The 23,490-nt window shown below is 41.7% G+C and overlaps 2 protein-coding genes across 5 annotated transcripts in view; both read right to left on the reverse strand.

Annotated features, from left to right (window-relative positions):
* Positions 1–23,490, reverse strand: part of IPPK (inositol-pentakisphosphate 2-kinase) — a 62,099-nt gene that overhangs the window by 38,302 nt on the left and 307 nt on the right. The window contains exons 1-3 of one of the 4 annotated variants that reach the window (XM_027700857.1): positions 22,492–22,707; positions 17,190–17,260; positions 13,514–13,569 (exon numbers count right to left, since the gene is read on the reverse strand). In XM_027700857.1, coding sequence (XP_027556658.1) covers positions 13,514–13,552 — 39 coding nt within the window. In that variant the 5' untranslated portion in view covers positions 13,553–13,569; positions 17,190–17,260; positions 22,492–22,707. Of the gene's footprint in view, positions 1–929; positions 1,181–1,345; positions 1,488–13,513; positions 13,570–17,189; positions 17,261–22,491; positions 22,708–23,490 lie in introns of those variants that run through there. The other 3 variants (XM_027700856.1, XM_027700855.1, XM_027700859.1) reach the window with 3 other exon arrangements.
* On the reverse strand, positions 19,355–20,836 carry LOC113976072 (protein BTG1-like). The gene is made up of 2 exons (XM_027700865.1): positions 20,483–20,836; positions 19,355–20,337 (listed from the first exon to the last, which is right to left on the reverse strand). Exons 1-2 carry the CDS (start codon positions 20,598–20,600, stop codon positions 19,985–19,987), a joined length of 471 nt encoding a protein of 156 aa, XP_027556666.1. The 5' UTR covers positions 20,601–20,836; the 3' UTR covers positions 19,355–19,984.

Genomic DNA, 23,490 nt, shown 5'->3' on the forward strand with positions numbered 1-23,490 from the left:
TTCTAACATCTTGTTAAAAAGAGAACTGACACACTCAGCAGCTATTCTGAATCACTGGCAGACTTCCTCACTTTCCATATCTTATCGCAATTACATCACTACTAATCCATTACATATCCTGATTCCTGTCATCCAGTGACTGAGTAGTTTCTAAAGTGCCTTTTTCAAAGCTAAAATGTGACAGGAAATAAAATGATACACATACTTCTTGTACCAAAACCAGCTTTTAAAAAACATTTCATATAAAGAAGCCAGAGGCACAGAAGTGCCCCTCCTAAAGTTTGGAGAGCACCATAGGATTTCCAGCATTTTCTCAGACTTGATATTTGCTGATGTTTTTTACATCTAGTTTATAATCCAGAAAACAGACATCAGAAAAATCCAGTATTTTCAGTCATTCATTTTGATGTTATCTAAAGAAACAGCTGTCAAGATTCAACTCTTGCTATAGGTCTTTTTCTACATAAAAGTCTGCATTTTATCATTCGGATTTACTGGGTTTAAATCTATGAAGCATCAAGAACATTCTGTGGCCAATCCGTAGCAGCTTTTAAACCGAAATACAAATACATTTTTAAGACAAAAAAACAGTCAGAAGCACTTTTCAGAAAAAGAATAAATTCCTTCAAGGGACAGATATCCCAATATATTGAGTAAATAATACACACACAAGGGGGGCACGAATACAGGGACAGTATAAACTGACACAGAGTCTGCTTGACTGGATTTATCTTCATTTAATCGTTACTACTGTTTTAAGTGCTGAATCTATTTTACTGCGGTTTCTAAATAAAACACTCCCTAAAAATATCCCAAACAAACAAAAAGCTCAAAAACCCAGACCAACAGGTAGGCGGGAGGAGGTGGATGAGCCGCCCGGCGGGGTCACATCACCCCGGGTCTGAGGCAAAGCCAAAACCCGAAATTACCGCCGGGAGCCGGTCCAGCGGGGCAACGAGTGTTCAAACTCCTCACGGAGCCAGAGCCGGTGACAAAGGGAAAAACACGCCTTCTCCAGCTCGCTTTCCCCTGTCACATCACCCACACCCGGGCATGACGATGGAAAAGCGGGATTTTCAGCACTTTTCCTCACAGCTCCCGTCTCCAGGCGGCAGCTGCCCGGCCATCGGCTGCTCTCCCTTCCACCCGCACCGGCCGCGAGGGAGAACCCGTGGAAGCGCCCGCTAATCTCCCTCACGGGACGGGCCCGATCCCCCCAGGATGGAAAACTCCTCCGGGAGAGAAAGGAACGAGGGCGGCTGGCGGGGCCGAGCGGCCGCTCCCGCCGGGCCGCCCCCCTCACGCGGGGCCCGGGCTGGTCTCCCCCGCCGCCCCCCCCCCGCACCTGGCAGTGTGAGACGACGAGGCTCTGGTTGCCTTCCCCGTGGTACTTCCATTCATTCTCATCCATCTTCTCCACTTCCATGCCCGGCCCGGGCCGCGCGGAGGGAAGGAGCAGCCGCCGGCCCCGCCGCCTCACGCCGCCACCATCGCGGCTGCGCCGCCCGCTCTCGGCCGAGGGAAGTCCCGCCCGCCGCCGGCGCCATCTTGGAGCCGGGCACGGCGCCGCCGCCGCCATGGCGGGGCCGGGCAGGGGTTCGGCGCTGAGGGGAGCGGGACCGGCGGCACAAAAGCGCCTTCTGCCTCCAGAAACGGCCCGGCAAAGGAGTGCTGTGTGCAGTGTTGGGCGCCACAATATAAAAAAATAGACATGAAGCCATTAGAGAGCGTCCAAAGGAGGGACATGAGGATGGTGAAGAAGCCGCGTGAGGAGCGGCTGAGGGCACTTGGTCCGTTCAGCCGGGAGAAGGGGAGACTCAGGGGAGACGTCATCGGGGTCTGCAGCAGCATCCTGAGGGGCACGTACAGATCTCTTCACTCTCCTGGCCACTCACAGGAGCCGAGGAACGGCAGGAGCTGAGTCGGGGGAGGCTGAGGTTGTATCTCAGGAAAAGATTCTTCCCCCAGAGGGTGATGGGGCACTGAACAGGATCCCCAGGGCAGTGGGCACGGCCCCAAGACTGACAGAGCTCAAGGAACTTTGGACAATGCTCTCAGGGACAGGGTGGGATTGTTGGGGTGTCCTGGGCAGGGCCAGGAGTTGGACTTGATGATCCTGATGGATCCCCTCCACCTCAGGATATCCCGTGATTCCATGGTATTGGGTGCCCGGATAACATCCTTGGGGATGGCCGTGTGGAAAATGAGCTTGCATCTGCAACGTGCAGATGGTCAAACACACGCACAAAAAAAGGTGGAGTTGTACCTTTGGGGTTGTGTTTGACAGAACCACAGGATCAATCAGGTTAAAAAAGACCTCCGAGATCATCGAGTCCAAGCTGTGCCCGATCCCCACCTTGTCAGCCAGAGCAGGGCACTGGGTGCCACCTCCAGTCTTTCCCGAAACACCTCCAGGGGTGAGGGCTCCCCCACCTCCCTGCGCAGCCCGTTCCAAAGTCTTTTCAGATACAGTTTCCAACCAACGGCTGGTTCCAATGTTACAGATGTTTGCTCTTGCACTCAGAGTGTATCCAAATAGCTTTGTGCTCCAATACACCAGGTCAGTCAAGTGGCCAACAGAGATGTTACAAGTAGAAATATGAAGATCTGTGTAACATTCTTTAAAAATTAAACATTAAGCTGTGTTCCTCACCAACATCCCCCCAATGTATGAATATACACATACATAATGTACAATAAATATAAAATAATCTAAAGATTCAAACTCCCTATCGCAAACACAGGATTAAATTCTAGAACCCTTAATCCAGTAATTTTTATTTATTTATGTCTAAATGAGTTTTGACCGCAAACAGTGAAACCAATCCTTCAGTGACCATTTTAAAATAATCCCTGAGGGCTCTCTGAAATCCCCCCTTTTGTCTCCTGCTTCCTCACAAGGCTCTCCATGACACTGGCCAGACTGACACATCAGGAGGTAACAAACACTTGCAAGTTTTACTCTGTATAATTTGAATAGTACCCAAATTTGACTCTGTATTGCAGCTTCTGGGAAAAGAAAGTCAAAGCAAAGCAAACTATGCCATTTTAATGGAGAGAGAAGATGCACCTAGAAGGCTGAAAATAAAACCTGTATAAATCTGCAATGACTCATTGATCCTTTTTTAAAATGTATGTGGTGCTGTAACGTAATCACTGATCATCTATTTTCACTAGAACTTAAAAAAACGGGAGTTAAACAAAACAAATGCAAACCCACTAGTTGATAAGCACTTTTCCTTTTTTTTTTTTACATCCTATAGGTGCCTCCAGGAAAAAAGAAATCTCCTTTGGCCATTTGATAAAGTTGAAAATAATGACAGTGATGTCTTTAAAATATGTTTCTGTCACCTGTGTTTGCAAAGTTTCTTTATGTTGTATAACTAGATATGGATATATAGAACATACAAGAATCAACCATTCTATTCTGACTTACCAAGAGTTTTATATAGAAGTCTCACTCAGGACTGGAAGTAAGATTGTGGTATTTATGATACTTGCATTAAAAAATAACTGTACTTTAGAGAAATAGTGCATGGACACTTACTAGGCTTGCATGGAGAAATACAAGGGCAAGTAATATCAATATATTGGTTTGCAATGGCAAAACTAATTTGCCTCAGTTTTAAAAGGAACTTTAGCATAGCAAGTTCTTTCATATTTCTGAAGAATACACACCTACAGAGTCAAAAATAAAGCTGAGGTTCTGAGTGCAACGGTAAACAACAGTGAGAACACCAAGTTTTAACATACTCCTTCCTTCTCTCTAGCAGGTCACTTCCCTCTCCACTTTTTCCTCCAGCATTCCCAGGTGCAGAACTATCACTTGGCAGTGTTCTGAAAATAAACTGGTGAAACTTGAAAACTGGAGCAACAGAAACCTATACAACTTATATTATTTCTCCCCACATTACCAGGTTTTATGACTCATTTCAGGTATTATCTTCAATGTGTTTGGACTGAAACACCTGAATTTCGTGCCATTGATGACATTCAAGTATTGCTGAACTGGAATTCCCCCCTCGTGGCTTGTCAGGTGCTGTAACTCCAGCTGGGGTGGACATACCTGGAGTGGTTTTAATGAGGTGCCTTGAGCTCAGCGACCTCAAAATCCACCTGGGGATCTCCATACACAGTCAGGTGTCCTGTGGTATTTTAGGATGTAAATAAGCGAGTTCAAAACTGCAGTAGGAATGCATAAGGCCATTGTGCCTTCAGTTCTACAGCTCCCACTTAATCACCTCACCATTTCCTTTTTGATGTAACATAAAGGGGTCAGGACAGCACCACAGGCCTGAAATACATTTATTTTGTTCAGGGTCCTGTAGCTACGTTGTGCTTTATGCCACAATTCCTGTTTCTCGGGACTCTTCAGTGTTGAGGATACAAAAAAAAAAATTAAAATTAGGGTAAATAATCTGTAGAGTTTAAATTAGTGGGTACACTGTTCTTAACTGTGCAGATATTCTCAAATAAAAGATAAAGTGTCCCAAGATCACAGATCATGTGACATTAAAAATAAGCTAGTAAAGTACTGACACACAGGACTATTGTCAAAGAGATTTGCAACCAGAAGTGAGAAAATAGCCATCCTATCTCTTTACACAAAGACAACAACACATTAACTGACATGAAATTACTTCCCTTCCATCTTCTGTCATCCCATGTCTGTAGTTTTTGCTTGGTTTTAAATGGCATTTAAACTCTGGCACTGATGTCACCTCATTACTCATTATTTGTCCCAGCTCATTACTCTGCCAAAGCCCACCAAAACATGATTCCCCTCCCAGCTCCAGCTCAGAGCCTCTGCTGTGTCCTTTTCCCAGGTTCTCACATTTGCCATTTTTTACAAATTGTAAGTTCACCAGGGAATGAGAATGAAATGGTAAGAACAGTTCACAGTCCACTTATTCACTTTGAGGATGAAAAGAAATTACCAGGCACGTACTTCATGTTACCATTTTTTGCTATAAAAAGCTCATTAAACCCAGACCTGAGGGAAAAAATAGCATTACCTGAGACTCATGATAAAATTGGGTGCCAATAATACAAAGGTCCTGTGGGCTTATGAAGAGGATTTTTGTTATAAAAGCTACATCTTAGTTCTCCACGTTCCTAAAATGAAAGGCTTCTATACAAAAGAAAGGATATTTTGTTCTTTATGAAAAGAGTAATCATGACACAAAAGATCCTCTCCTGTGACCTAGAAATGTCTGCCTGGAGAAATCAGGTTTAAAAATCACAAATTCAAGGCAGTGAGTCCCAGAATATCGAACAGACATGATAAAACCACAATGAACCTGTGCTACAAAATACTATTGCTATTTGTTTTAAACTACTGCCCCACTTTCAGCTTCAAAAGATGCAGTTATGTTTAAATAGGACAGCCAGTTTTGTATTTTTATTATACTCAGGCCAGCAGAAATGGAGCATACTTATGTAACTCACACATCATTCAAATTTTAAAGCTTTGCTTTTTTTCTCATCTCACGGCAGGACGATACCACTGCTCCACGCCACAGTTATTTCTTGAATCCTTGGTTTATCTACCTAATTTCACACACATACTGGAAGTGCAGGAAATTTCATGCTCCAACTGTCATTTCACCATCTCAGACTGACTGAGAATCACTGACCCCACAAAGGAAGAAGATCAGAACAGGACTGGAGTGTGTCATTCGACAGCTTTTTTAGAAAACACGTGTGACACTTCGCAAAGGAAAATATTTTAGAAACTAAGGAAGCCAATGGCTTCAGGAACAGGGCTGTAAGGAGCAAGAAAGGTGACTTTAAGTGAATGAAGATAAAGCCACATATACGTTGTTAACAGACAAGAGCTTGCACAAACTTACCACAGATGTGAATAAACAGGCATTATAACCATCGAGAGGTTTAATTACATACAGTCTGAGGGAGGAAATAAAGTAGTAGACACAGCATAAAGAATAACTCTGTCCTGTATATGTAACTCCAAAGAACTGCCAGGACAGACAATATTTTTTACATATAGACAAGACAATTAAAAAACATCTTCCATACACAGGAGTCCTGAACATTTATTGGGAAAAAAAAATACAACTCATTACCAAGAGGGCATGACCCAAAAAACAAACAAATGAAAAACAGTGTTGTGAATTTTTGGGAGTGGTAAGAGCAAATATATGGAAAAGAAGATCTAGTTAGGAACTGTAGGAGGTCACTAAAGCAGAAAGCTATGGTGAAATCAGAAAGCTTTGACAGGGTATTAAGGCAGAAGGGAACAAGAGCAACACCATCTAAGCACCTCCTTAAAATCTGTTCTCACAGCCTCTAATCCTGTGGGCAAGGAAGGAAAGATGAAGGGATAAAGAGCTTTTAGGCCTTGCCTTGTATTAAGGGACACACCAGCAACTGGAAAACAAAATGCTCTTTCCATAAAGAGGTGAAAGCAAAGTCCCAGGGCAGAAGTCTTGGAGCTGCAGGACTTTTGGTGCTTCCAAGCCAGGCCAACCCCCCTCAGTGCAGGTACTGCACTGTTAATGCTGCACTGTTTGCTCGTGATCAAACACCCTTTGCAGCTGCTCCTGGGTAAACACTCATATCACAAACCTCCCCCAGCCTTGTGTTCAGCCCTTGGACCTGTTAATGGTGAGAGGACAGCACATCTTAAACTTCCTCTTGACACCAGCCCTGCGTGAACATCTTTAACCAGTGAAGAGAACACGTAGATTAATCTGGTTTTCAGCTAAACTGACGTTGTTTGGCAACGCATTTCTGTGGGAAAACCTTGAAACCTTTCCCATTAAACCTTTTAATTCACTGAGTGCAAGGTCTCCTGAAGATAAATTACAGATTTATATAAACTGGTCACATGTTACATATCAGCTCATACCCAGAAACTCCAAACTGTACAGCAATATCTGGGGATGATAGAGACAGACTGGGCGGCAGTTGCTTTGGTACTTACTGAGAAATTCAGATTTTTGTTCCCTGGCACAGCTATTAAATATTTTAAAAGATATAATTCCTTAAATTTACACACACCATGTTTTATTGACTGTAGTCTTAATAATTTTGGAGTGATCTCTGTATCCAAATGGCAGCATACAAAGTTAATGTTTCCTCCAACCAGCTCCCTTGAAGAACCCAGTTTACTGGAATCATCACGATTGAAATCAATAAACAGAACCTATAAATAGCCGAGAGACATCATCTCAAACCCTAAACCTCACATTATCTGTCATCTCCAATTCATAAACACAGATATAATGCAGCTCCCCAAGCAGAGACACAATATAAGCACTACGGTGTCTCAGAAGGGGGATCTTATCCTCCGTTCCAAATCTGGCCGTCTGTTCCGTGTGTTCTCTTGGCATTGCCCTCGGCACATGGACACCCATGTGGCACAGTACAGCAGATTATTCATCAAATGAATGGTTTCCTCGGGTGGGAATTTTCCCCCCCATGTTCTTTAGCTGACTCAGCAAACCAGGGTGACACATGGCACAGCCACACAAGTCCTGCAGCCAAAGAATGGGAAGGCATCCCAAAGCAGGGGGAGCCCGGGATTAGCCTTTCTGCTGCCAGCTCCCTCTCAGACCACACTAAGCTGATTATGAAACTGCACTTTGAGCAGCTGCAGAACCTCCTGGCAGGGGGAAAGTGCGGGGCCCTTTCAAGGAAAGAAGAAAAGGCACAGAACAAACAGATATTTTCTGGGTGTGCTCTGGAAAAGCAGCAGAGAGCACATCAACAAAGACATGTTTGGGGTGAGAAAACTATCATTTATTCAGCAGTCCAGGAGCTGCCACTGACAGGTTTTTTGGGTTGTTTTTTTTTCCCTCCCTCAGAAAAACATGTCTTTGATTTCTGCCACCCCCCTACTGCTAGATCGACATGTTACAAAAGAGAATTGAAGTGACCTGCACCACCAGAGGATCAGTGATAAAGCATTCCACTAAACTCTGTTTATTGATTTAAAACAGCTTATTTCAAAGATGACAACCTGCAGTTCTCGTGATTAAGGTGGAGGGAAGTGAATATTTAACAAGTGGTTATGAGATCTTCCTGGCTGAATGTCTGCCAAAACCAAGTGCAATAGCCATTGCAATAAAATCTTTATGATGGTATCTCACTTGTACACTCATACTCATGTTTTCGTTCCATCTCACACCTTTCCAATAGATTTCTAGGGAAAAAAAACCCAAGTTGCTTAAGAAAAGAGCTATTCCTAACAGTGACAGGAAGATAAATACACTGAAATACATAGAGATGTTCTAGATCTCTCAAGTCAAGCATTTTAGCAAGGAATTAAATTTAAGATGACTGAGTGAGCATAAATTCTAGATTCAATTCTACATTTATTAAAACAGAGTTAGGCCCAAAAAGCAGTGAAGCCTCTTCTCATACAAGGCTTGGCACCTTGGAAGCTACAAATCCATTTGGCATGAATTTATAGATTAAAAAACCATACCTTGATGTTCTACTTGGTGGCTGGTTCTGAACATATCTAAGAATCTGTGATACAATGCAAAAAAAAGACATTTACCAAATCATACCTGGAGACAGGCATTTAATCACAATTACAGGTTTCCAGGGGTTAACAGTGTTGCAAACTAAATGTAATGGGAAACAGCCTCATCTGCTGGTTTGAGGAGATACAATCAGGTATTTACACATGGTTTAATACTTGCCTTTTTGTTTTTCTTTCTCCATTTACACGTCCTAAAGCTCATACAGTAAAATCCACAGGACTGAATTTTGGGGTCGTTTTTGGGGGGTTTTTGTTGGGTGTTTTTTTTATTCCCAGAAAAACCATTTGCAGACTCTCTTCAGATAATTGAGAGATCCCAAAAAATTCAGTAAAAGGAGAAGCTCTGAATCTACTTTCTGGCTCCTGGTTGTTAATATAGACAGACATGTCTAAAGAGATTGCTCAAAGACTTCCCATTATTGAAGTTTCTTGTAATTTTACTGAAACTTCATAGTTTCAGTAAATCAGCTATTCCATGGCACTGTTTGTTTCATAAAGAAATGTTTGGTGAAGATTTTTGCTAGGGTTTTTTTTAAGTTCATTTAAAAAATAATTTCTGAAATAAAATTATTGAAAAATATGCTGTTTTGTCTCATTAAAGATTAAACCTTTTATTAAGAACCATTAGCATTAAAAAACAATAATGGAGAATTTAGTGGGAAACTGTGTGGGATAACAGGTCACCCTGAACTTAAGGATGTATTTTTGCTGTCTTTTTAGTCTCAATGACATTAAAATCTAAACTTCTGCTAATGTTAACATGAGCTAATGTTGACATGAGCTAACTTCTGAGTGGCTGACTTTGCAGTCTCAGTATTCTTACAAGAATCATCTAAAAAACAAGAACAACAACAAAAAACCCCAAATAGTTACAGATATTCTTAAAGTGTCCCCTCGTCCTTATCTGCTCTCCCCTCCTGGAGACTGTCCCTGTTCATCCTTTCAAGCACCTCATCGTTACCTTTATTGCTGTTATGTGTCTGACACGTGTTGTCCTTCCTCGCCAAGGCCAGGGGATCCTATAAACAAGTGTTTTCCATATCCCTGTGTGGTCTGTCAGCCCCATGTTCCCCCAGGATACTGCTCTAAACTTAATACAATTTGGTTTTGTCAAAGTTAAAGCTATAATGACTCTCATTATTTCATTATCTTGATTGCAGAAAGTACTTTAAAAAACAGCACTCAGGTTACTGAAATTACCTCGGCTTCACAATTCCATCCTTCCTTTAAACTCTAATTTTCAAAGAGCTGAACAATTCCAGTCCCATTCAAATCAGAAGGCTCTGCATTCCCTTAACACTTCTGGAATTCAGGCCACTCTGTTTCAGTGTCTGTGTTCAGATGGAAGACCTTGGATGCACCAGAAGAGGTTCAAAGTCAATGTTCAACAAACAAAATGAAAAACTTAAAATAGAAGTGATAAAGATGCCCTCAAACTGTGTAAGAAAGAAGAAAATAATCAAACAAAACAAGGAATGCGCAGAATATCAAAGGTCCGGAGCATTAATTGTTATTTTTGCATGCAAATGGCATTTCAGAGATTAGTGGCCAGAACATAATTTATTGTGATGTGAAAATCCTACCATGAGTATTTTTTATCAAGGGCACAGCACTAAAACACATTTGTGTAAAGAGGCTTTACAGGAGATTACATTCACATTGATTCAACCCAAAAATTGCCCTTTCAGGAATAACCTATATTATCTACCAAAATCTCACTCACCAGCAGCTGCTCACAGCAATTATTCAAAAAAAAAGGGACACAGCCTAAACAGAACGTACTTGTTCTCTGATATGTACATTAATATGTATATTAAACTATTACTATTGCCAACTTAAAATACCCCTTTGATTTCAGAGATATTTTAACTCTTACAGAAATTAAGAACTAAAATATTTGGTTTCTAAAAATATTTACCTTTAACAAAAGTAGCCATTCTTCTGCCACCAATTTCCTAAAGCAACCATTTCAAACATGCCTAAAGCAAAATAAGTGTTACTGATCAGCCATTTAAATGACAATAAACACACAGGAACCTTTTTATGTGAATGGGCCTCCCACTCCCCTGAAACAGGGAAAACATTCAACAATTACTGAAAAATATTGGTGGAACAAGGTGAGAGCCATCACTGATGTGACAAATATAGGAAAGAATAATACTGGGAAAGCTAAAGAACAGTTTGATTGCAACAACATAAATTCAATTATGAAAACAGCCCTTACAAACCTGGGGGGAACAGAAGGAAAGATGAGAGACACTCAATGAATCTCAAACAAAACAATAAACAAATGCCAATTAAAGACTTCAGCGTATACTTGTGGGGAAAAAAAGGTTAAAAATTGATAAGATGAAACTGGAGACAACAGTACTGCAAATGATGAATTAAGCTACAATTAAATCTTCATTTGATCCTTCAGAAACATGAATTTAACACTGGGTGTCCTAGTTTAACAATATATTTTAGGGCTACTAATTCACTGGCAGTTTTAAATAAGAATAAAACTATCTGTAGATACAGGCATAAAGCTGAGATGCTGTTGTTGAAAATGGAACTCCAGCTTTAATTTGCTTAATTATGTGTCTAAGCAGTGGAAATAATAAGCTGTTCATCACAGCAACATGTTAAATATTTAGTTTACAAGCAGTGAACCACACCAGGAGATAGGCTATGAGAGGAACAATAAGTCAGCACTGCTCAGCCAAAAAACATTTTCAAAAATTCAAATCTTCAGAAATATTGAAGTAACCACCAGAGGAAACAACTGCTGTAAAATTGCAAATATTCTAAAACTTATTAGCAGAAGGTATAGGGAAAAAAAGTAAATTATTTTTAAGATCCTGTCTGATATGCTGAATATTTTCCAGGTAACTTTTTCCAAAAGCATAATTGTTTGCCCCCATACACAGATAACAAAGCTGATACCAGATCTCAGTATTCCCAACTATTGCACCCTGTGAAGTGATACTGGAACAGATAATTCTCTTTGCAAAAGGAGCTCCCAGGCCATCTAAAATACTATTGCACTAAGAACAGACTACAAAAGGCACATTGCAGTGTAGAGTTACACTGGCCAATCTGGTACAAAACAGGAGCTGTAATAAGGCTGGAAAGAAATGCCTCATAGAAGCTTTGGATTCATCTTGCCTTTTTAACCCAGTGCTGGATAAGAATTCCAATTCTTACATTTATTGTCAAGACGTTGCCTGCCAATAAACAAGCATTAATCTCTTCATTTCATGTTGATGCAGAAGTTTAACAAATTTATTTTTGAGAAAATTAATTGAGAATTTAGGGAAACGAATGAGAAGAGAGTCTGTAAAGGACAGAGAAACCACTGGAAGGTAAGAAGGGAAGCAGAGAGGGCAATGAGTTGTCTGGTATGTGCTGTTCTGCTGATTTCTAGTCCCATAAGCTGCAACAGATACACAGCCCCCTCTGGCTCACAGCTAAAATGAAGCCCTTTTGGAGGGCTCTGTTTTAGAACACATTTAGAAAAAGAATCAACATTAAAGGCTTGTGGAAAGAAAAGGACAAATATCTGTTTATTTTAGCAAATACACCCAGCTTTCCCTGAATATACCATCAGCCATATGGTGCACACATAGCTGTGACACTCAACACAGAAACACAAATTCTTTCCCTTTCTGGTGAGTTGACTCACAAAACAGGTTTCAGCTGCAATTAAATCTTCATTTGATCCTTCAGAAACATGAACCTAACACACAGCTAAACAGTGCAAGTGCCTCCAATGTTCATCTAGCTCTGAGCCAAAAGCCTTTTAATGCTAAACATGGGAGGAATTCTACTGACTTCTATAGAAACTGCAACTTTAAAAGTGTAGCATTGAGTCATTGAAAAACACCTAAACATCAGTGAAAACACTAATGATAAAATCAAGTGTTGCATAAATACAGCAGTTCATGACTCTGAATGAATTTTATTCAGCAAAACCTGCATCCATCAAAATACCTAATTCCACATCAAATGTTCAGCACTGCTCCTAAATTCAAGTACATATTTAATTACCCTTAATTGAGGTCTTAGCATGCACATGTCAGCCACTTCAAAAAACAGCTCACGATCCACATGAAAACATTCAACAGTTTCAGTATCAGCCCATCACACTGGGAGGCAAAAAGAACAAGACAACCCTCTCCCAGCACATTTGCACATCTCTTTCCTCCCCAGAGGAAAAACCCCTTGACAAAACTCTTGTATCATCCCTTAACATGCAGACAGGAGAGACGTGACCTCTGGTATACACAGAAAAAACCCAGCACACTTCCCAGAAGGAAGGATTTGTATGAGTAACATGTTATTTTGAGCCCTAAATAAAATCTTATCTCATCATGCACATTAGGAGAATGCTGTTCCCATTTATTCTTGATAATCCAAATTCACAGAGTGTGAGAAGGTAAGTCTAAGGAGTTGGCTTTTGTGGTAATCTATTCCAAGAATATATAAAAGCCTACACCACTATAGTTTATGTTCTTTTCCATCACTCCTACATGTGTCTTTATGCAAATCTAACCCTCAGGTTGCACATTTGCAACAGAAACATTCACATAATGCTGTTTTGATGCTAATGATGCTCTATAAATAATATGTAGGGGACTAGTGCAAAGTGTCAGCTGCATATTCATATACATATGTGTGGTTACTAAACCAGAATTTCCTATAAAAATGCCACAAAATAGGAATTCTCATGAGTGTTTTACTCACTGATAGGCAGCAGCAAAATAAAACTCAGGTCTTGCAAATAATGTAATTTCTAAGTGTTTCTGCATATTTATAAATAACAGGCAAGTTCCTTTCCTCCTCAGAGCCCCAGTGGAAGAAAGCAAGTTCCATGTTGGCACTCAGTGTAAAATGAAGTAAGTTTAGTAGTTTGGTGATACAACAATCCTACTTCTCTGCAACATTCTCTTCTGACTACCAAGAACTACTGGAACAACGAGGGCTCAGGCAGTTTAACAAGAATTTTCTGGTAGAACTTACCTTTTTCCTCAGTTTCTTGTGTGTTTGTTCATTCTTCATTCATGGAGCAGATAATCCTGGGAATGGTACACACAAGTAATATCAGTCATCTGAGGCCAGAGTCACTAATTGATCATTGAAATGATCAATTTAAGCACAGTTTGCATGACTGGGCTCGAACTGCCTCGTCCCAAACATCTCCCTGCAGTCACGACAGCTCTACAGCAAAAACTGCTTTATGAATAAAGTTCATTGTACTCATTACTACTGAACTACAAATAAAGTGCATCAAAGTTTATATTCTAAAGAGTTCACATTAAAATCTGCTGCATCACAGCATCTACAAAGGCCATGTTCATACTTTTGTATATATTTTTTTCTTTTAAAAACGTGTTCTATCTCAAAGATGAACTTTCACACTTGGCATACCTCCAGGACTGCAAACTTATTTTTCTCAGATGGCTGTTATTTAGCACTAGAGGTTTGCTTGAAACATTACATAACATTATATTAATTTTTACTCTTCCTGCTACGTTTTACAGTTATTTTATCAGGAGAGACAGTTGCAGCTTTGTCTTTCAGTGACTCAAGACTGATTTGCTGTTTTACTTAACTGAACAAACATTAATTTTCTTTTACAGCTTTTGTTTCTTTGGATTTTTAAGAACCACTGGGGAGAATAACTGATACTCTACAGCAGCTCCTCTTAACGAGGCTATGCAAATATTGCCATCAATAATCCAGGGCTCAGTAGTTTAAAATAATGATAAACCAAGGTGGTCCCAAATCACAATTTAATTTGCCCTCTCATTGCTTCCTGACACTTTTTAAAGATCTATAGTCCTGCTGATTGCAAATGAGGGGCAGATGAATCTCACAGTACAAAGTGACTCTCCCAGGCAGATTAAAGATTCTTCCACACGATTCCATCTTAATTAAAATATATTGCCCCCTGAAGAAGTTACCCAAATTACAAGCTAAACTCAGCACTTTACTTCTCAATGAAAATTTTACATTGCCTTAGAAAGCAAAATATCACCTGTTGTTACTGGAATAAATTCAATCCCCAGCAAGAAAACAATGAAAATAAATGAGCCTATTACTCCTACATCATAAGAGTGACTCTGGTACCACGAGACAAATAATTTATAAAAAGTAACTGTGGCAACAGTAAAAAGTATCTTACTAGTCAAGAACCTGAATGCTTCTGTTACCCAAGAATACAAGTCTTCCCACTCTGCCATGGCAACGAGGATCAGCCTGGAGGAATCACACACAGCCAAGTGATGGCTGGAGTGCTGCTACATCAGTACGACATAAGGCAGAAATTAAGATTAGATCCAAATTTTGAGTCACATCCCTTCCATACCCATAGGAATAATAACAATTACATTAAAAAATAAAAGGTGAAACAGAAAAAGAAGCCAACATACATGGGTTATTGTGAATTAAAAAAAAAATCTGAAGGGAGTTAAAAACATCAGAGGAAAATCCATGGTTAAAACAGCTAAGAAAAATAGTTATGCAAGGGCAAAGACCCTTTAAGAAACACCAGCACCTAGATGAATTATAGTTTAGAAAATATGAAGACAGTAAAATTGCTACAGGGAGACAAAAAGCTGCAAGTGGTCAATAAACATTGCCTACCTGCATTTGATAATGTGGATAACTTTGTACTGCATGAGGATAATGAAATAATTCCAATATACTTATGTTAGACCAGATAACGTCACAGGAGTCATTTTTAGGTTTTCATAAGGAAAAACATAACCACAAGGTCTAGAAAAATGCCTTAGGATATCATTAGGATGCCTTAGGATGTCATTTCCAATGCATGTGGAACAACTTGAAAACTTCTCCAGAGTAGGTGTCCCAATATAAAACAGTAACAACTAATAATTGGAGAGTTACAACACTTTTAATAATGGATTAAATGTAAAAAGGAGGCTAATTAATAAAGTAATCATTCACTTCATAATAAGAAGTATGACTAAAAGGAGAACAATATAATTAATGCCAATCAATAGTTTTATAAGAAGCTATTAAACAAACCTGGGGTTTGTCCTTTGTGTGTGCAATCACAGGCACGTTAATTATTTAGGTTTTTACAAGGCAATTCACCTAAAACATGTGGCATTTAGGCCAAATTTTACATTGTTGTCAGTGAAGTGAGGATCACAGCACTGTCAGTGCTGGTGGAACAGCAAATTGTGGTGGGAATGGAGAGATCCAGATCAGTTGGTTCACTGCACTCATTTCTTGGGAACACATTCTCATGCACATATTAAAAATGGAACAAGTGTTGGCAGAAAGCATGTATGTAAATCCCAGTTAAAAGAAAATTATTTATGCTCAAACTTGAAAGGCTTAATCTTTCTAATCCTTTAAATAAGAGAAACGGACCTAATTTGATTGCAGTATAAAGTGCTACAAGAGGCCTTTCATCTTGAGGATAATGAAATAAGGTCACTAAACTTAAACACACCAAATTTCATATTTGAATTTACCTGACTCTAAAGGTAATAGAATCTGAAACAAATACAGACAATCCCCTTCTCTCTTAAAACTTTCAGATCAAAACTATAGATCTCTTTATTCTTAGGTGCAAATAATGAGTCATTGGGATCATTATGCAATAATTGCAGTACATAAGTGCTCAGGCTGTATAAACTAACAGGACCTTATGTCTCAGCTGGACTTTATAACTCAGACAAATGTTAGGTAATTAACTTGGCAGCAAGGCAATGTTTTGGAGAAATAGACAATATATGGGGTTTTTTTCCTCTACAAGTGTTTCTTTCTTCAGCTTTACTTATTCAACAGTTGACCCATCCTCATACAAACAAGCATATACTGGTTTTTCTCCATATATTTTCACTGTTTCAAGGAGGCCAGCAGGCAATACTCCTTCCTATAGAACCCAAACCATTCTGTTCACATCGTGACTCATTGGATGTGGTCAGTCCCATGTGACAAGTACATAATTTTAAAGATGTTGGGGTTTGGGCTTGCTTGTTGCAACAGCAGAACACAAAACCTGTCACCTTTTAGGGAAAACACAAGGTTAATTTTTATTCACCTCCTCCAAATAGCTGCCTCCCTGGCTTACTACCAAGTGCTCTGTTCCCTCAGAACAGCCTTTGTGCTGTGAGTAGGCCTCTGACATTTTTTAAAGCGATGGAATGCAATTCTAGATGTCACAGATATCACAGTGTATTTACTTGCAGCTCAAGTATTTTATTTGCTTCAGTGGGTTTTCTTCAAATCCCCAGCATCCCCCACCTGCTTGTCTGCAGAGGGACTTCAACTCTACGCCAGTAGCTTAAATATATGAAATAAAACTCTCCTCACACCAACAAAGTGTCCCTTCAATGATAAACATCAAACTTGCAGGGAGTGTAGGATACTCAAGATGTGATATTATATAACATGAAACATTCCATTGCTTAGGGTAGGATTAATAAAAGCACCAGAACTCCTCATGGCTGGATTAATCCAGGCTCTTACGCAGACAGACAACAGGCAAGAAAAGAGCATCTGAACAACCTGCTGTACCTACCTCACCTCAACCCACTGCTAAAAGCAGCAACCAAATGCTACTGTCAAGGTAACTGTGCAAGCCTTACCCCCAGCAAAGGGTTACACCCCTTGTAGACTTTCAAAACTGGACACAGAAGCCTTTAATCTACATCATTACCTGGCAGAAGCAGTTATTTCAAGGTCCTCAAGCAGATGCCACGTTGCTTTCAATGTTGTTTATTCCAGTCGCTAAAAAATGCATTTTTAAGATGTTAATGATAACAAAAGGAATATTGCTAACAAGGCTTAGGCAGATTTCTGGCAGAACCTTTGAATGAAAGGTAATGAAACTGTGAATTGAAATGAGTGAACAGGACAAGAAGATATAATTCTAAATGAAAAATTACAGGTAATAATTTTCCACCCCAAGGAGCTTCCCTTGTGTGTTGAGAAGTGTTGAAAAAACACTTCAAATTAGAGTGACAGTGGCCGGATTGGTTCAACATCTCTGAGCATTAATCACCCAAGAGCAGCTGAAATCAAGACTAAGGTGCTCCAGCAGGAGAATGTCCACATTTTACAGACTTCTGTAAGAGCCAAGTCCATGCTGGGGACTTTACTTAGGGATAGAATGTGCCACCAAATGCTAATACAGAGCACTTCAAAACGTTCTCATAGTCTTTATGGAGGCAAAAAATCCAGTGGGAGCTGAAGACATCTATGCTACCTGCATAAAATGCAAAGCAAATTTATTGACCCCATAGAGTAAAATGTTCAGGACTGGATTGTCATAATGCCTTCGGGACACGCCTTTGAATATTAAAAAAACCCAAACCAACCAAATCCTCACTTTTTACCTGTTAACAGAAACTACAAGATCTCTCTGTTCTCTAAATTCTGTATTTCAGACTAAATGGCCACTGGTTCAGGGTAAACTCCCCACACTCAGAGGCCAAGCATGGGCAGGGGATACTCATGAGGCTTCAAGTTACAAAATACAGGTTTGAATGGGCTGTCTGTACTTCTGCCACATTTCACCACGGTTCAAATCTTATTAATGTAAATATCAACTAAAGAAAAATGATCTATTTTTCCTACATTCTACTGAATTATCAGAAAAACAAAGTGTTCCTGCCTCACTCAAATGATTTTACTTATTTTTTCTCACACTGATATTTTTATTACACTGATCCTCGGGGGACACCACTAGTGACCAGCTGCCAACTGAGTGCACCTGTCCAAGCCGTGGGCTGCCAGCTTTTCCAGGAGTGTGTTCGTGGAGAGCAGTGTAGTGGCTGGAGAGCGGCCAGGTAGAAAGGGACCTGGGGGTTCTGACAGACAGGAAGCTGAACATGAGCCAGCAGTGTGCCCAGGTGGCCTAGAAGACCAATGGATCCTGGCCTGGATCAGAAACAGTGTGGCAGCAGGAGCAGGGAAGTGATTCTGTCCCTGTACTCAGTGCTGGTGAGGTCACACCTGGAGTGCTGTGTCCAGTTCTGGGCCCCTCAGTTGAGGAAGGACATGGAGGGGCTGGAGCAGGTCCAGAGAAGAGCAACGAGGCTGGGGAAGGGACTGGAGCACAAGTCCTGTGAGAAGCAGCTGAGGTTGTTTAGCCTGGAGAAGAGGAGGCTCAGGGGAGACCTCCTCACTCTCTACAACTCCCTGAAAGGAGGGTGTAGCCAGGTGAGGGTTGGTCTCTTCTTCCAGGCAACCAGCAGTAGGACAAGAGGGCTCGGTCTTAAGCTGCACCAGGGGAGGTTTAGGTTGGACATTAGGAAGAAGTTCTACACAGAGAGAGTGATCAGACATTGGAAAGGGCTGCCCAGGGAGGTGGTGGAGGCACCATCCCTGGAGGTGTTTAAGAAGAGACTGGATGTGGCATCAGTGCCATGGTCTGGGTGATAAGGTGGTGTTGGCTCAGAGGTTGGACTCAATGATCTTGGAGCTCTTTTCCAGCCCAGTTGATTCTGTGATTGATCACTCAAACTTTCACTCAAGCTTCCTACATAGCGTCAAGTTGCAGTTTTAAACACAAACTCCATTTCCCAATAAACTCAAGCATCTTTTGCTGTAGATCAAATATCAGAAGAGTACTTTTGCTTCCATTCAGTTCGATGCTGTATCAAAACACCCACCCATCTCTACAGAGATTATTCAGCTCAAGACACGCAGCCAGCAAGTTTTACCAAAACTGTTTTGTTGTGATCTGAGATAAAGATGAATGTTCAGAGCTACACCCTTCTACCTACAAAGCTTTCTGCAATGATTAAAAATGGCTAGAATGAGCTTGAGAGCAACGCTAAAAGCCTGGGGGGGTTGAAAAACCAAAACCAAAACAAGCAGTTTGAGCAAGTCTTTATTCTTCTACTGAAATAACTACAAATAACAAGACAGACTAATTCCCCAATTCTTTTGGCTAAATGTTGGAGTATGATGGAATCCATCCCTCAAATAAATGCATGCTTTGAAAAAGGAAAAATAAGAGTTACTTCTGTGATTTGTGCCTCGCAGCCAAACTTGAATGACCCTGAGAGAAGCCTGTGCAGACAAATCACAAGATTTATGTGCAGCTTGTTAGATCTGTTTCCCACCTCCCTTCGTGTTATTGCTCTGCAAATTGCAGAATGTGGGGTTTTTTTTTTAGTAAGTGCTAATCTTGACTAAAATCCATCATAAAGAGTGCTACAATATTGCTTTTTATTACAAATAGCCAGAACTTCTTTGAAAATATAAATGTGTAAAACAATCCACCGACTGTACAGTGCATTTACAGGACACAATCCAGAAAGTAACATGCAGTGTAAAAACTGCTGTATACATTAGCCCTTGCCCACAAAGAACTTGGCAGTACTACCACGACTTATTAATGACTATAGGGCGAAAAAAAAAATTAAAAAAACCAAAAAGCTCAGTTACATCTAACTTTACCATGAGACTGGGATACATACATCATTGTACAAGGAAGAGTTGCTTTTAACTAGAAACCGTCATCATGTTGTAACTCTTGGAAGGGCTGGATCTGCCAGTTCTCCACTCCTCCTTGCAACTGGTCCTGCTCTCCAGCTGTTTGGCCGCCTTCCCCCCAGGCTGAGGGCTCTCGTACAGCACACAGATAGACCCATCCTCACCTATGCGATAGGACACTTCGAAAGGGTCGACCCACAGAGTTAATTCGCTGGGTAAGAGCTGGAAGAGCCGGTCGTGGCTCAGTCCGATCATCCCCGCCGCTTTTCCTATCAAGGGGTCCATCTTATGGTTGATCCTGATGCAGCGGTACCCGGAGCCCTTGGAAGGCACCAGGGGGAACCAGTGGTGTTTGTAGTGCTCTGCGAGAGGGAACAAAGAAGAGCTTTACCGCGGTGCGCTCCGCCGGACCCCCGGGCCAAGAGGGGATGGAGTGGATAGAGGGGATGGGGGTTGAAGGGAGAGGGGATAGAGGGGGGATGGAAGGGATGTCCCCCCGCCGCTCACCTCGCATCGCCTCCTGCAGCCGCTCGCGGAAGCACCGCAGCTGCTCCTCGCCGACCCCGCCGCCGGCCCGCAGGAGGCGGGTCACGAACGCTGCCGCCGTGGAGATCTCGGTCCTCATGGCCGCCCCGGCCCCGCTGCCAGCGCCGCCCGCCCCGGCCCGGCCCGGCCCCCGCGGCCGCGGCGGCTCCGCGCAACAGCCGCACCGCGCGGGCGGGACGGGGCGGGTTTGTTTTGCTGGCGGAGGAGGCGGGACCAGAGCGGACACCTCGACCGACAACCCCGACCGACAGCCGGACGCCCCCGCGCCGCGCCGGGGCAGCGCTCGGTGGCAGCGGGCTCGGACACCCCGCACCCCGCGCCCCCCGCACCCGCCGAGTGCGGACGCCCCGCGCCCCCCGCGCCCCTGCCCGAGACCCCCCGTCCGGCCGCTCCCGCCCCCGCCGCGGGTCCCATTCCCCACCCAACGGAAATAACGGGCTGGGCGCGGGGCCGCGCTCCGCGATCACCGCGGGCACCGCGTTCGCCCCTTCGCCTGCGTGCGCCACGTTCCTCGGAGCACCACATTCCCACCCCAGGGCATCGGCGGCCCCTCGCAGTCCATGCCCCGCTCCGTCGCCTGCGATGTTCCAGGCACACGTCGCCGTTATCCTGCCTCGTGCCCTTTTCCCTCTCATTTCTCAAGACCCCATATGAGCACAATGTAAAAACCTCTCTCCAGCTCTTCAAGGCAGTCCCTCAAGTGTGGGATTTTCTGCCCTACGGGACCAAGACCCTCAAATGACAAAAAGCTCTTGACATTTGCCCCAAAACCCAGATGCCACCACCTGCTTCGACAGTCCCACATAACTAGAGTATAATTCTGAGCGCCATTTTGTAGCCTAAACCAAGAGATTTGTCATCAAGGAAAAAAAATAATCTTATTTCACCCCTTGAAGAAAAGACAGAAGGTTTCTGTGGTTCCTTTTTCCTCTCACTCACAGCTCTTAGCACTAGACTAACCCTCTCCTAACCAGCTCTCAGGTCTGGATCAAGATGCTGTTTTATTAGAACAACTTTTCACTGAAGCCCAGTTCACATTTTAGTACCTCAAACTTTAGAAATCAAGCTAAAAAATTAATTTCTGCTGGTATCTGGACACATCAGTCATCCACTTACTTCAGTCTTGTTTTCTTCAGTGTTTTGAGAAACATTTAAGGCTAAAGGTAAGCAAGACACAGAAAGACAAGAAAAAAACCAACAGATATGTAACTGACTTTCATCTCTCTGCCAGAAAATGATTCCACAGGCAGCAGTATTTAAAGCAAACTCTGGAAGGGTTCATCAAGAACCTAATTATTTACCTTTTATTATGCTAATATTTTATATAAACAGGATGTTTTAGAGAGTACTGGAGGTCCCAATAACACAGCACTGGAGATGGCAATTAATTTGGAAACACTACACCTGTACAATTTACTGATAACCATTGAAATATGTCATTTTTCATTAGAAACAAATTTTAAGTATTCATACACAGTGGAAAAAAAACCCCACAAGCATCTAGGTTTTGGGTTGGGTTTTTTTTCCCCCCATCTGCTGGAAGATTTCTATGGCTTTAAGAAAAGCAGGTAAATTACCTACTGTTGAGCATTGTTGGGATTAAAAGCCTTGCTTAGCTCTAGAAATGAAAGCAGTCGAAGCCTTGGGCTGCAAGAGTTGACCAAGAGTAAGAGATAAAATTAATATTACAAATGCAAAGCTAGGTGAAACTGGAAGATACAAGCAGAAGGAAGAAAGGGAAACAATTCCAAGGGAATGAGAGGAAAGCCAGCCCAGTGACTAAGACCAGCAAGTCAGCAACAGTTAGATGACAACTCATCTTCAAGCAGGAACTCCAGGCTGAGCCCTGCTGAGGTGGCATCCACACGCAGCTACATCATTCCTGACACAGCTACCAGACATACAACCTTATCTCACTAAGATTTTTTTAGCTCATCAACTCAGACTTACTTTGTTGTTACTCTGTTCACCTGCAAGTCATTTTCTCTCCAGCAGGAACACCTGGAGTAAAGGAAAACAGAGTCAGTGTCTCGAATACTTTAAAAAAGCATAAAATATGTCATAGAAGTTCCTGGCTGGTTTCTCTCCAAGACTTACAGCCTTGGTTTATCCTGTTAAAAATAAAGTTTGAGCAAGTGTTCTGTCATTCTATTTTTCCTCAACTCCAGCTAGAGGAAGAGGAGAAAGTACAACTGAAGCTGTATCACTCATACAGTATATTGTTTTTTAAAAATAGCAGTCATAGTACAATCCTATTTATTTATAAAAAAACAAGCCCTAAACTAAAAATTCCAAATAAACAAACAAAAAACTAAACCAAAACCAAACCAACCCAGAATTTAGTGCAAATAATGTCTAAATCAAGTTCCTTTTAGATTACTTAATTTAGTTCTCAATACACATCTCTACAAACATAGATGAAACAAAGCACTAGAACCTGCAAGAGGAGGTTTTAAACAAAACAAGCAATTTTGGTTTTACTCCATCTCATAGAAGCATCTCTCTCTAAACATAAATAAATAAAACCATTCTTAAAAGCAAGAACTATCTTTTCCTTGTTGCTAGACTACAAAGAGAAACATCGTGTTGCCATTCTCACTACAGGGAGAAAAAGAAGAATTCCAAACACAAATAGTGGTACCTTAAGTGATTTAAGCATCAAATCCATCCATAATTTCCCCAGTTTGGTACATAATTTGGGCCTGGATAGCTGATCACTGGCACTGCTTCTTTTGCAGTGCATGGATAAAGCAAATTACACTCCAGTGATAGTTTAAGTTTGCTGTGCATAATGAGAATAGAGAAATGAACAAGAGAAATCAGAGTTCTCTGACAGAACTGGAAATGTGTCATCCTAACATAGTGTTTTTCACTTAAAAGCACTGTGTGTCCCTGAGCCCTGTGCATTTCCAGCCCTCTCCATGAGTCCCCAAACACTATGTATGAGCCCTCAAGCTCTGTCTGTGTGT

The sequence above is a fragment of the Neopelma chrysocephalum genome, unplaced genomic scaffold, assembly GCF_003984885.1.
Source record: "Neopelma chrysocephalum unplaced genomic scaffold, ASM398488v2 Primary Assembly neopelma1_147, whole genome shotgun sequence".
NCBI classification, from domain to species: domain Eukaryota; kingdom Metazoa; phylum Chordata; class Aves; order Passeriformes; family Pipridae; genus Neopelma; species Neopelma chrysocephalum.

What these genes read in the sequence shown, in the direction of transcription:
- LOC113976072 (XM_027700865.1), bottom strand. Translation starts at nt 20,600, where the DNA reads ATGAGGACCGAGATCTCCACGGCGGCAGCGTTCGTGACCCGCCTCCTG. An exon ending in GCTGCAGGAGGCGATGCGAG is followed by an intron (nt 20,338 to 20,482) that starts GTGAGCGGCGGG and finishes TCCCTCTCGCAG; the next exon opens with AGCACTACAAACACCACTGG.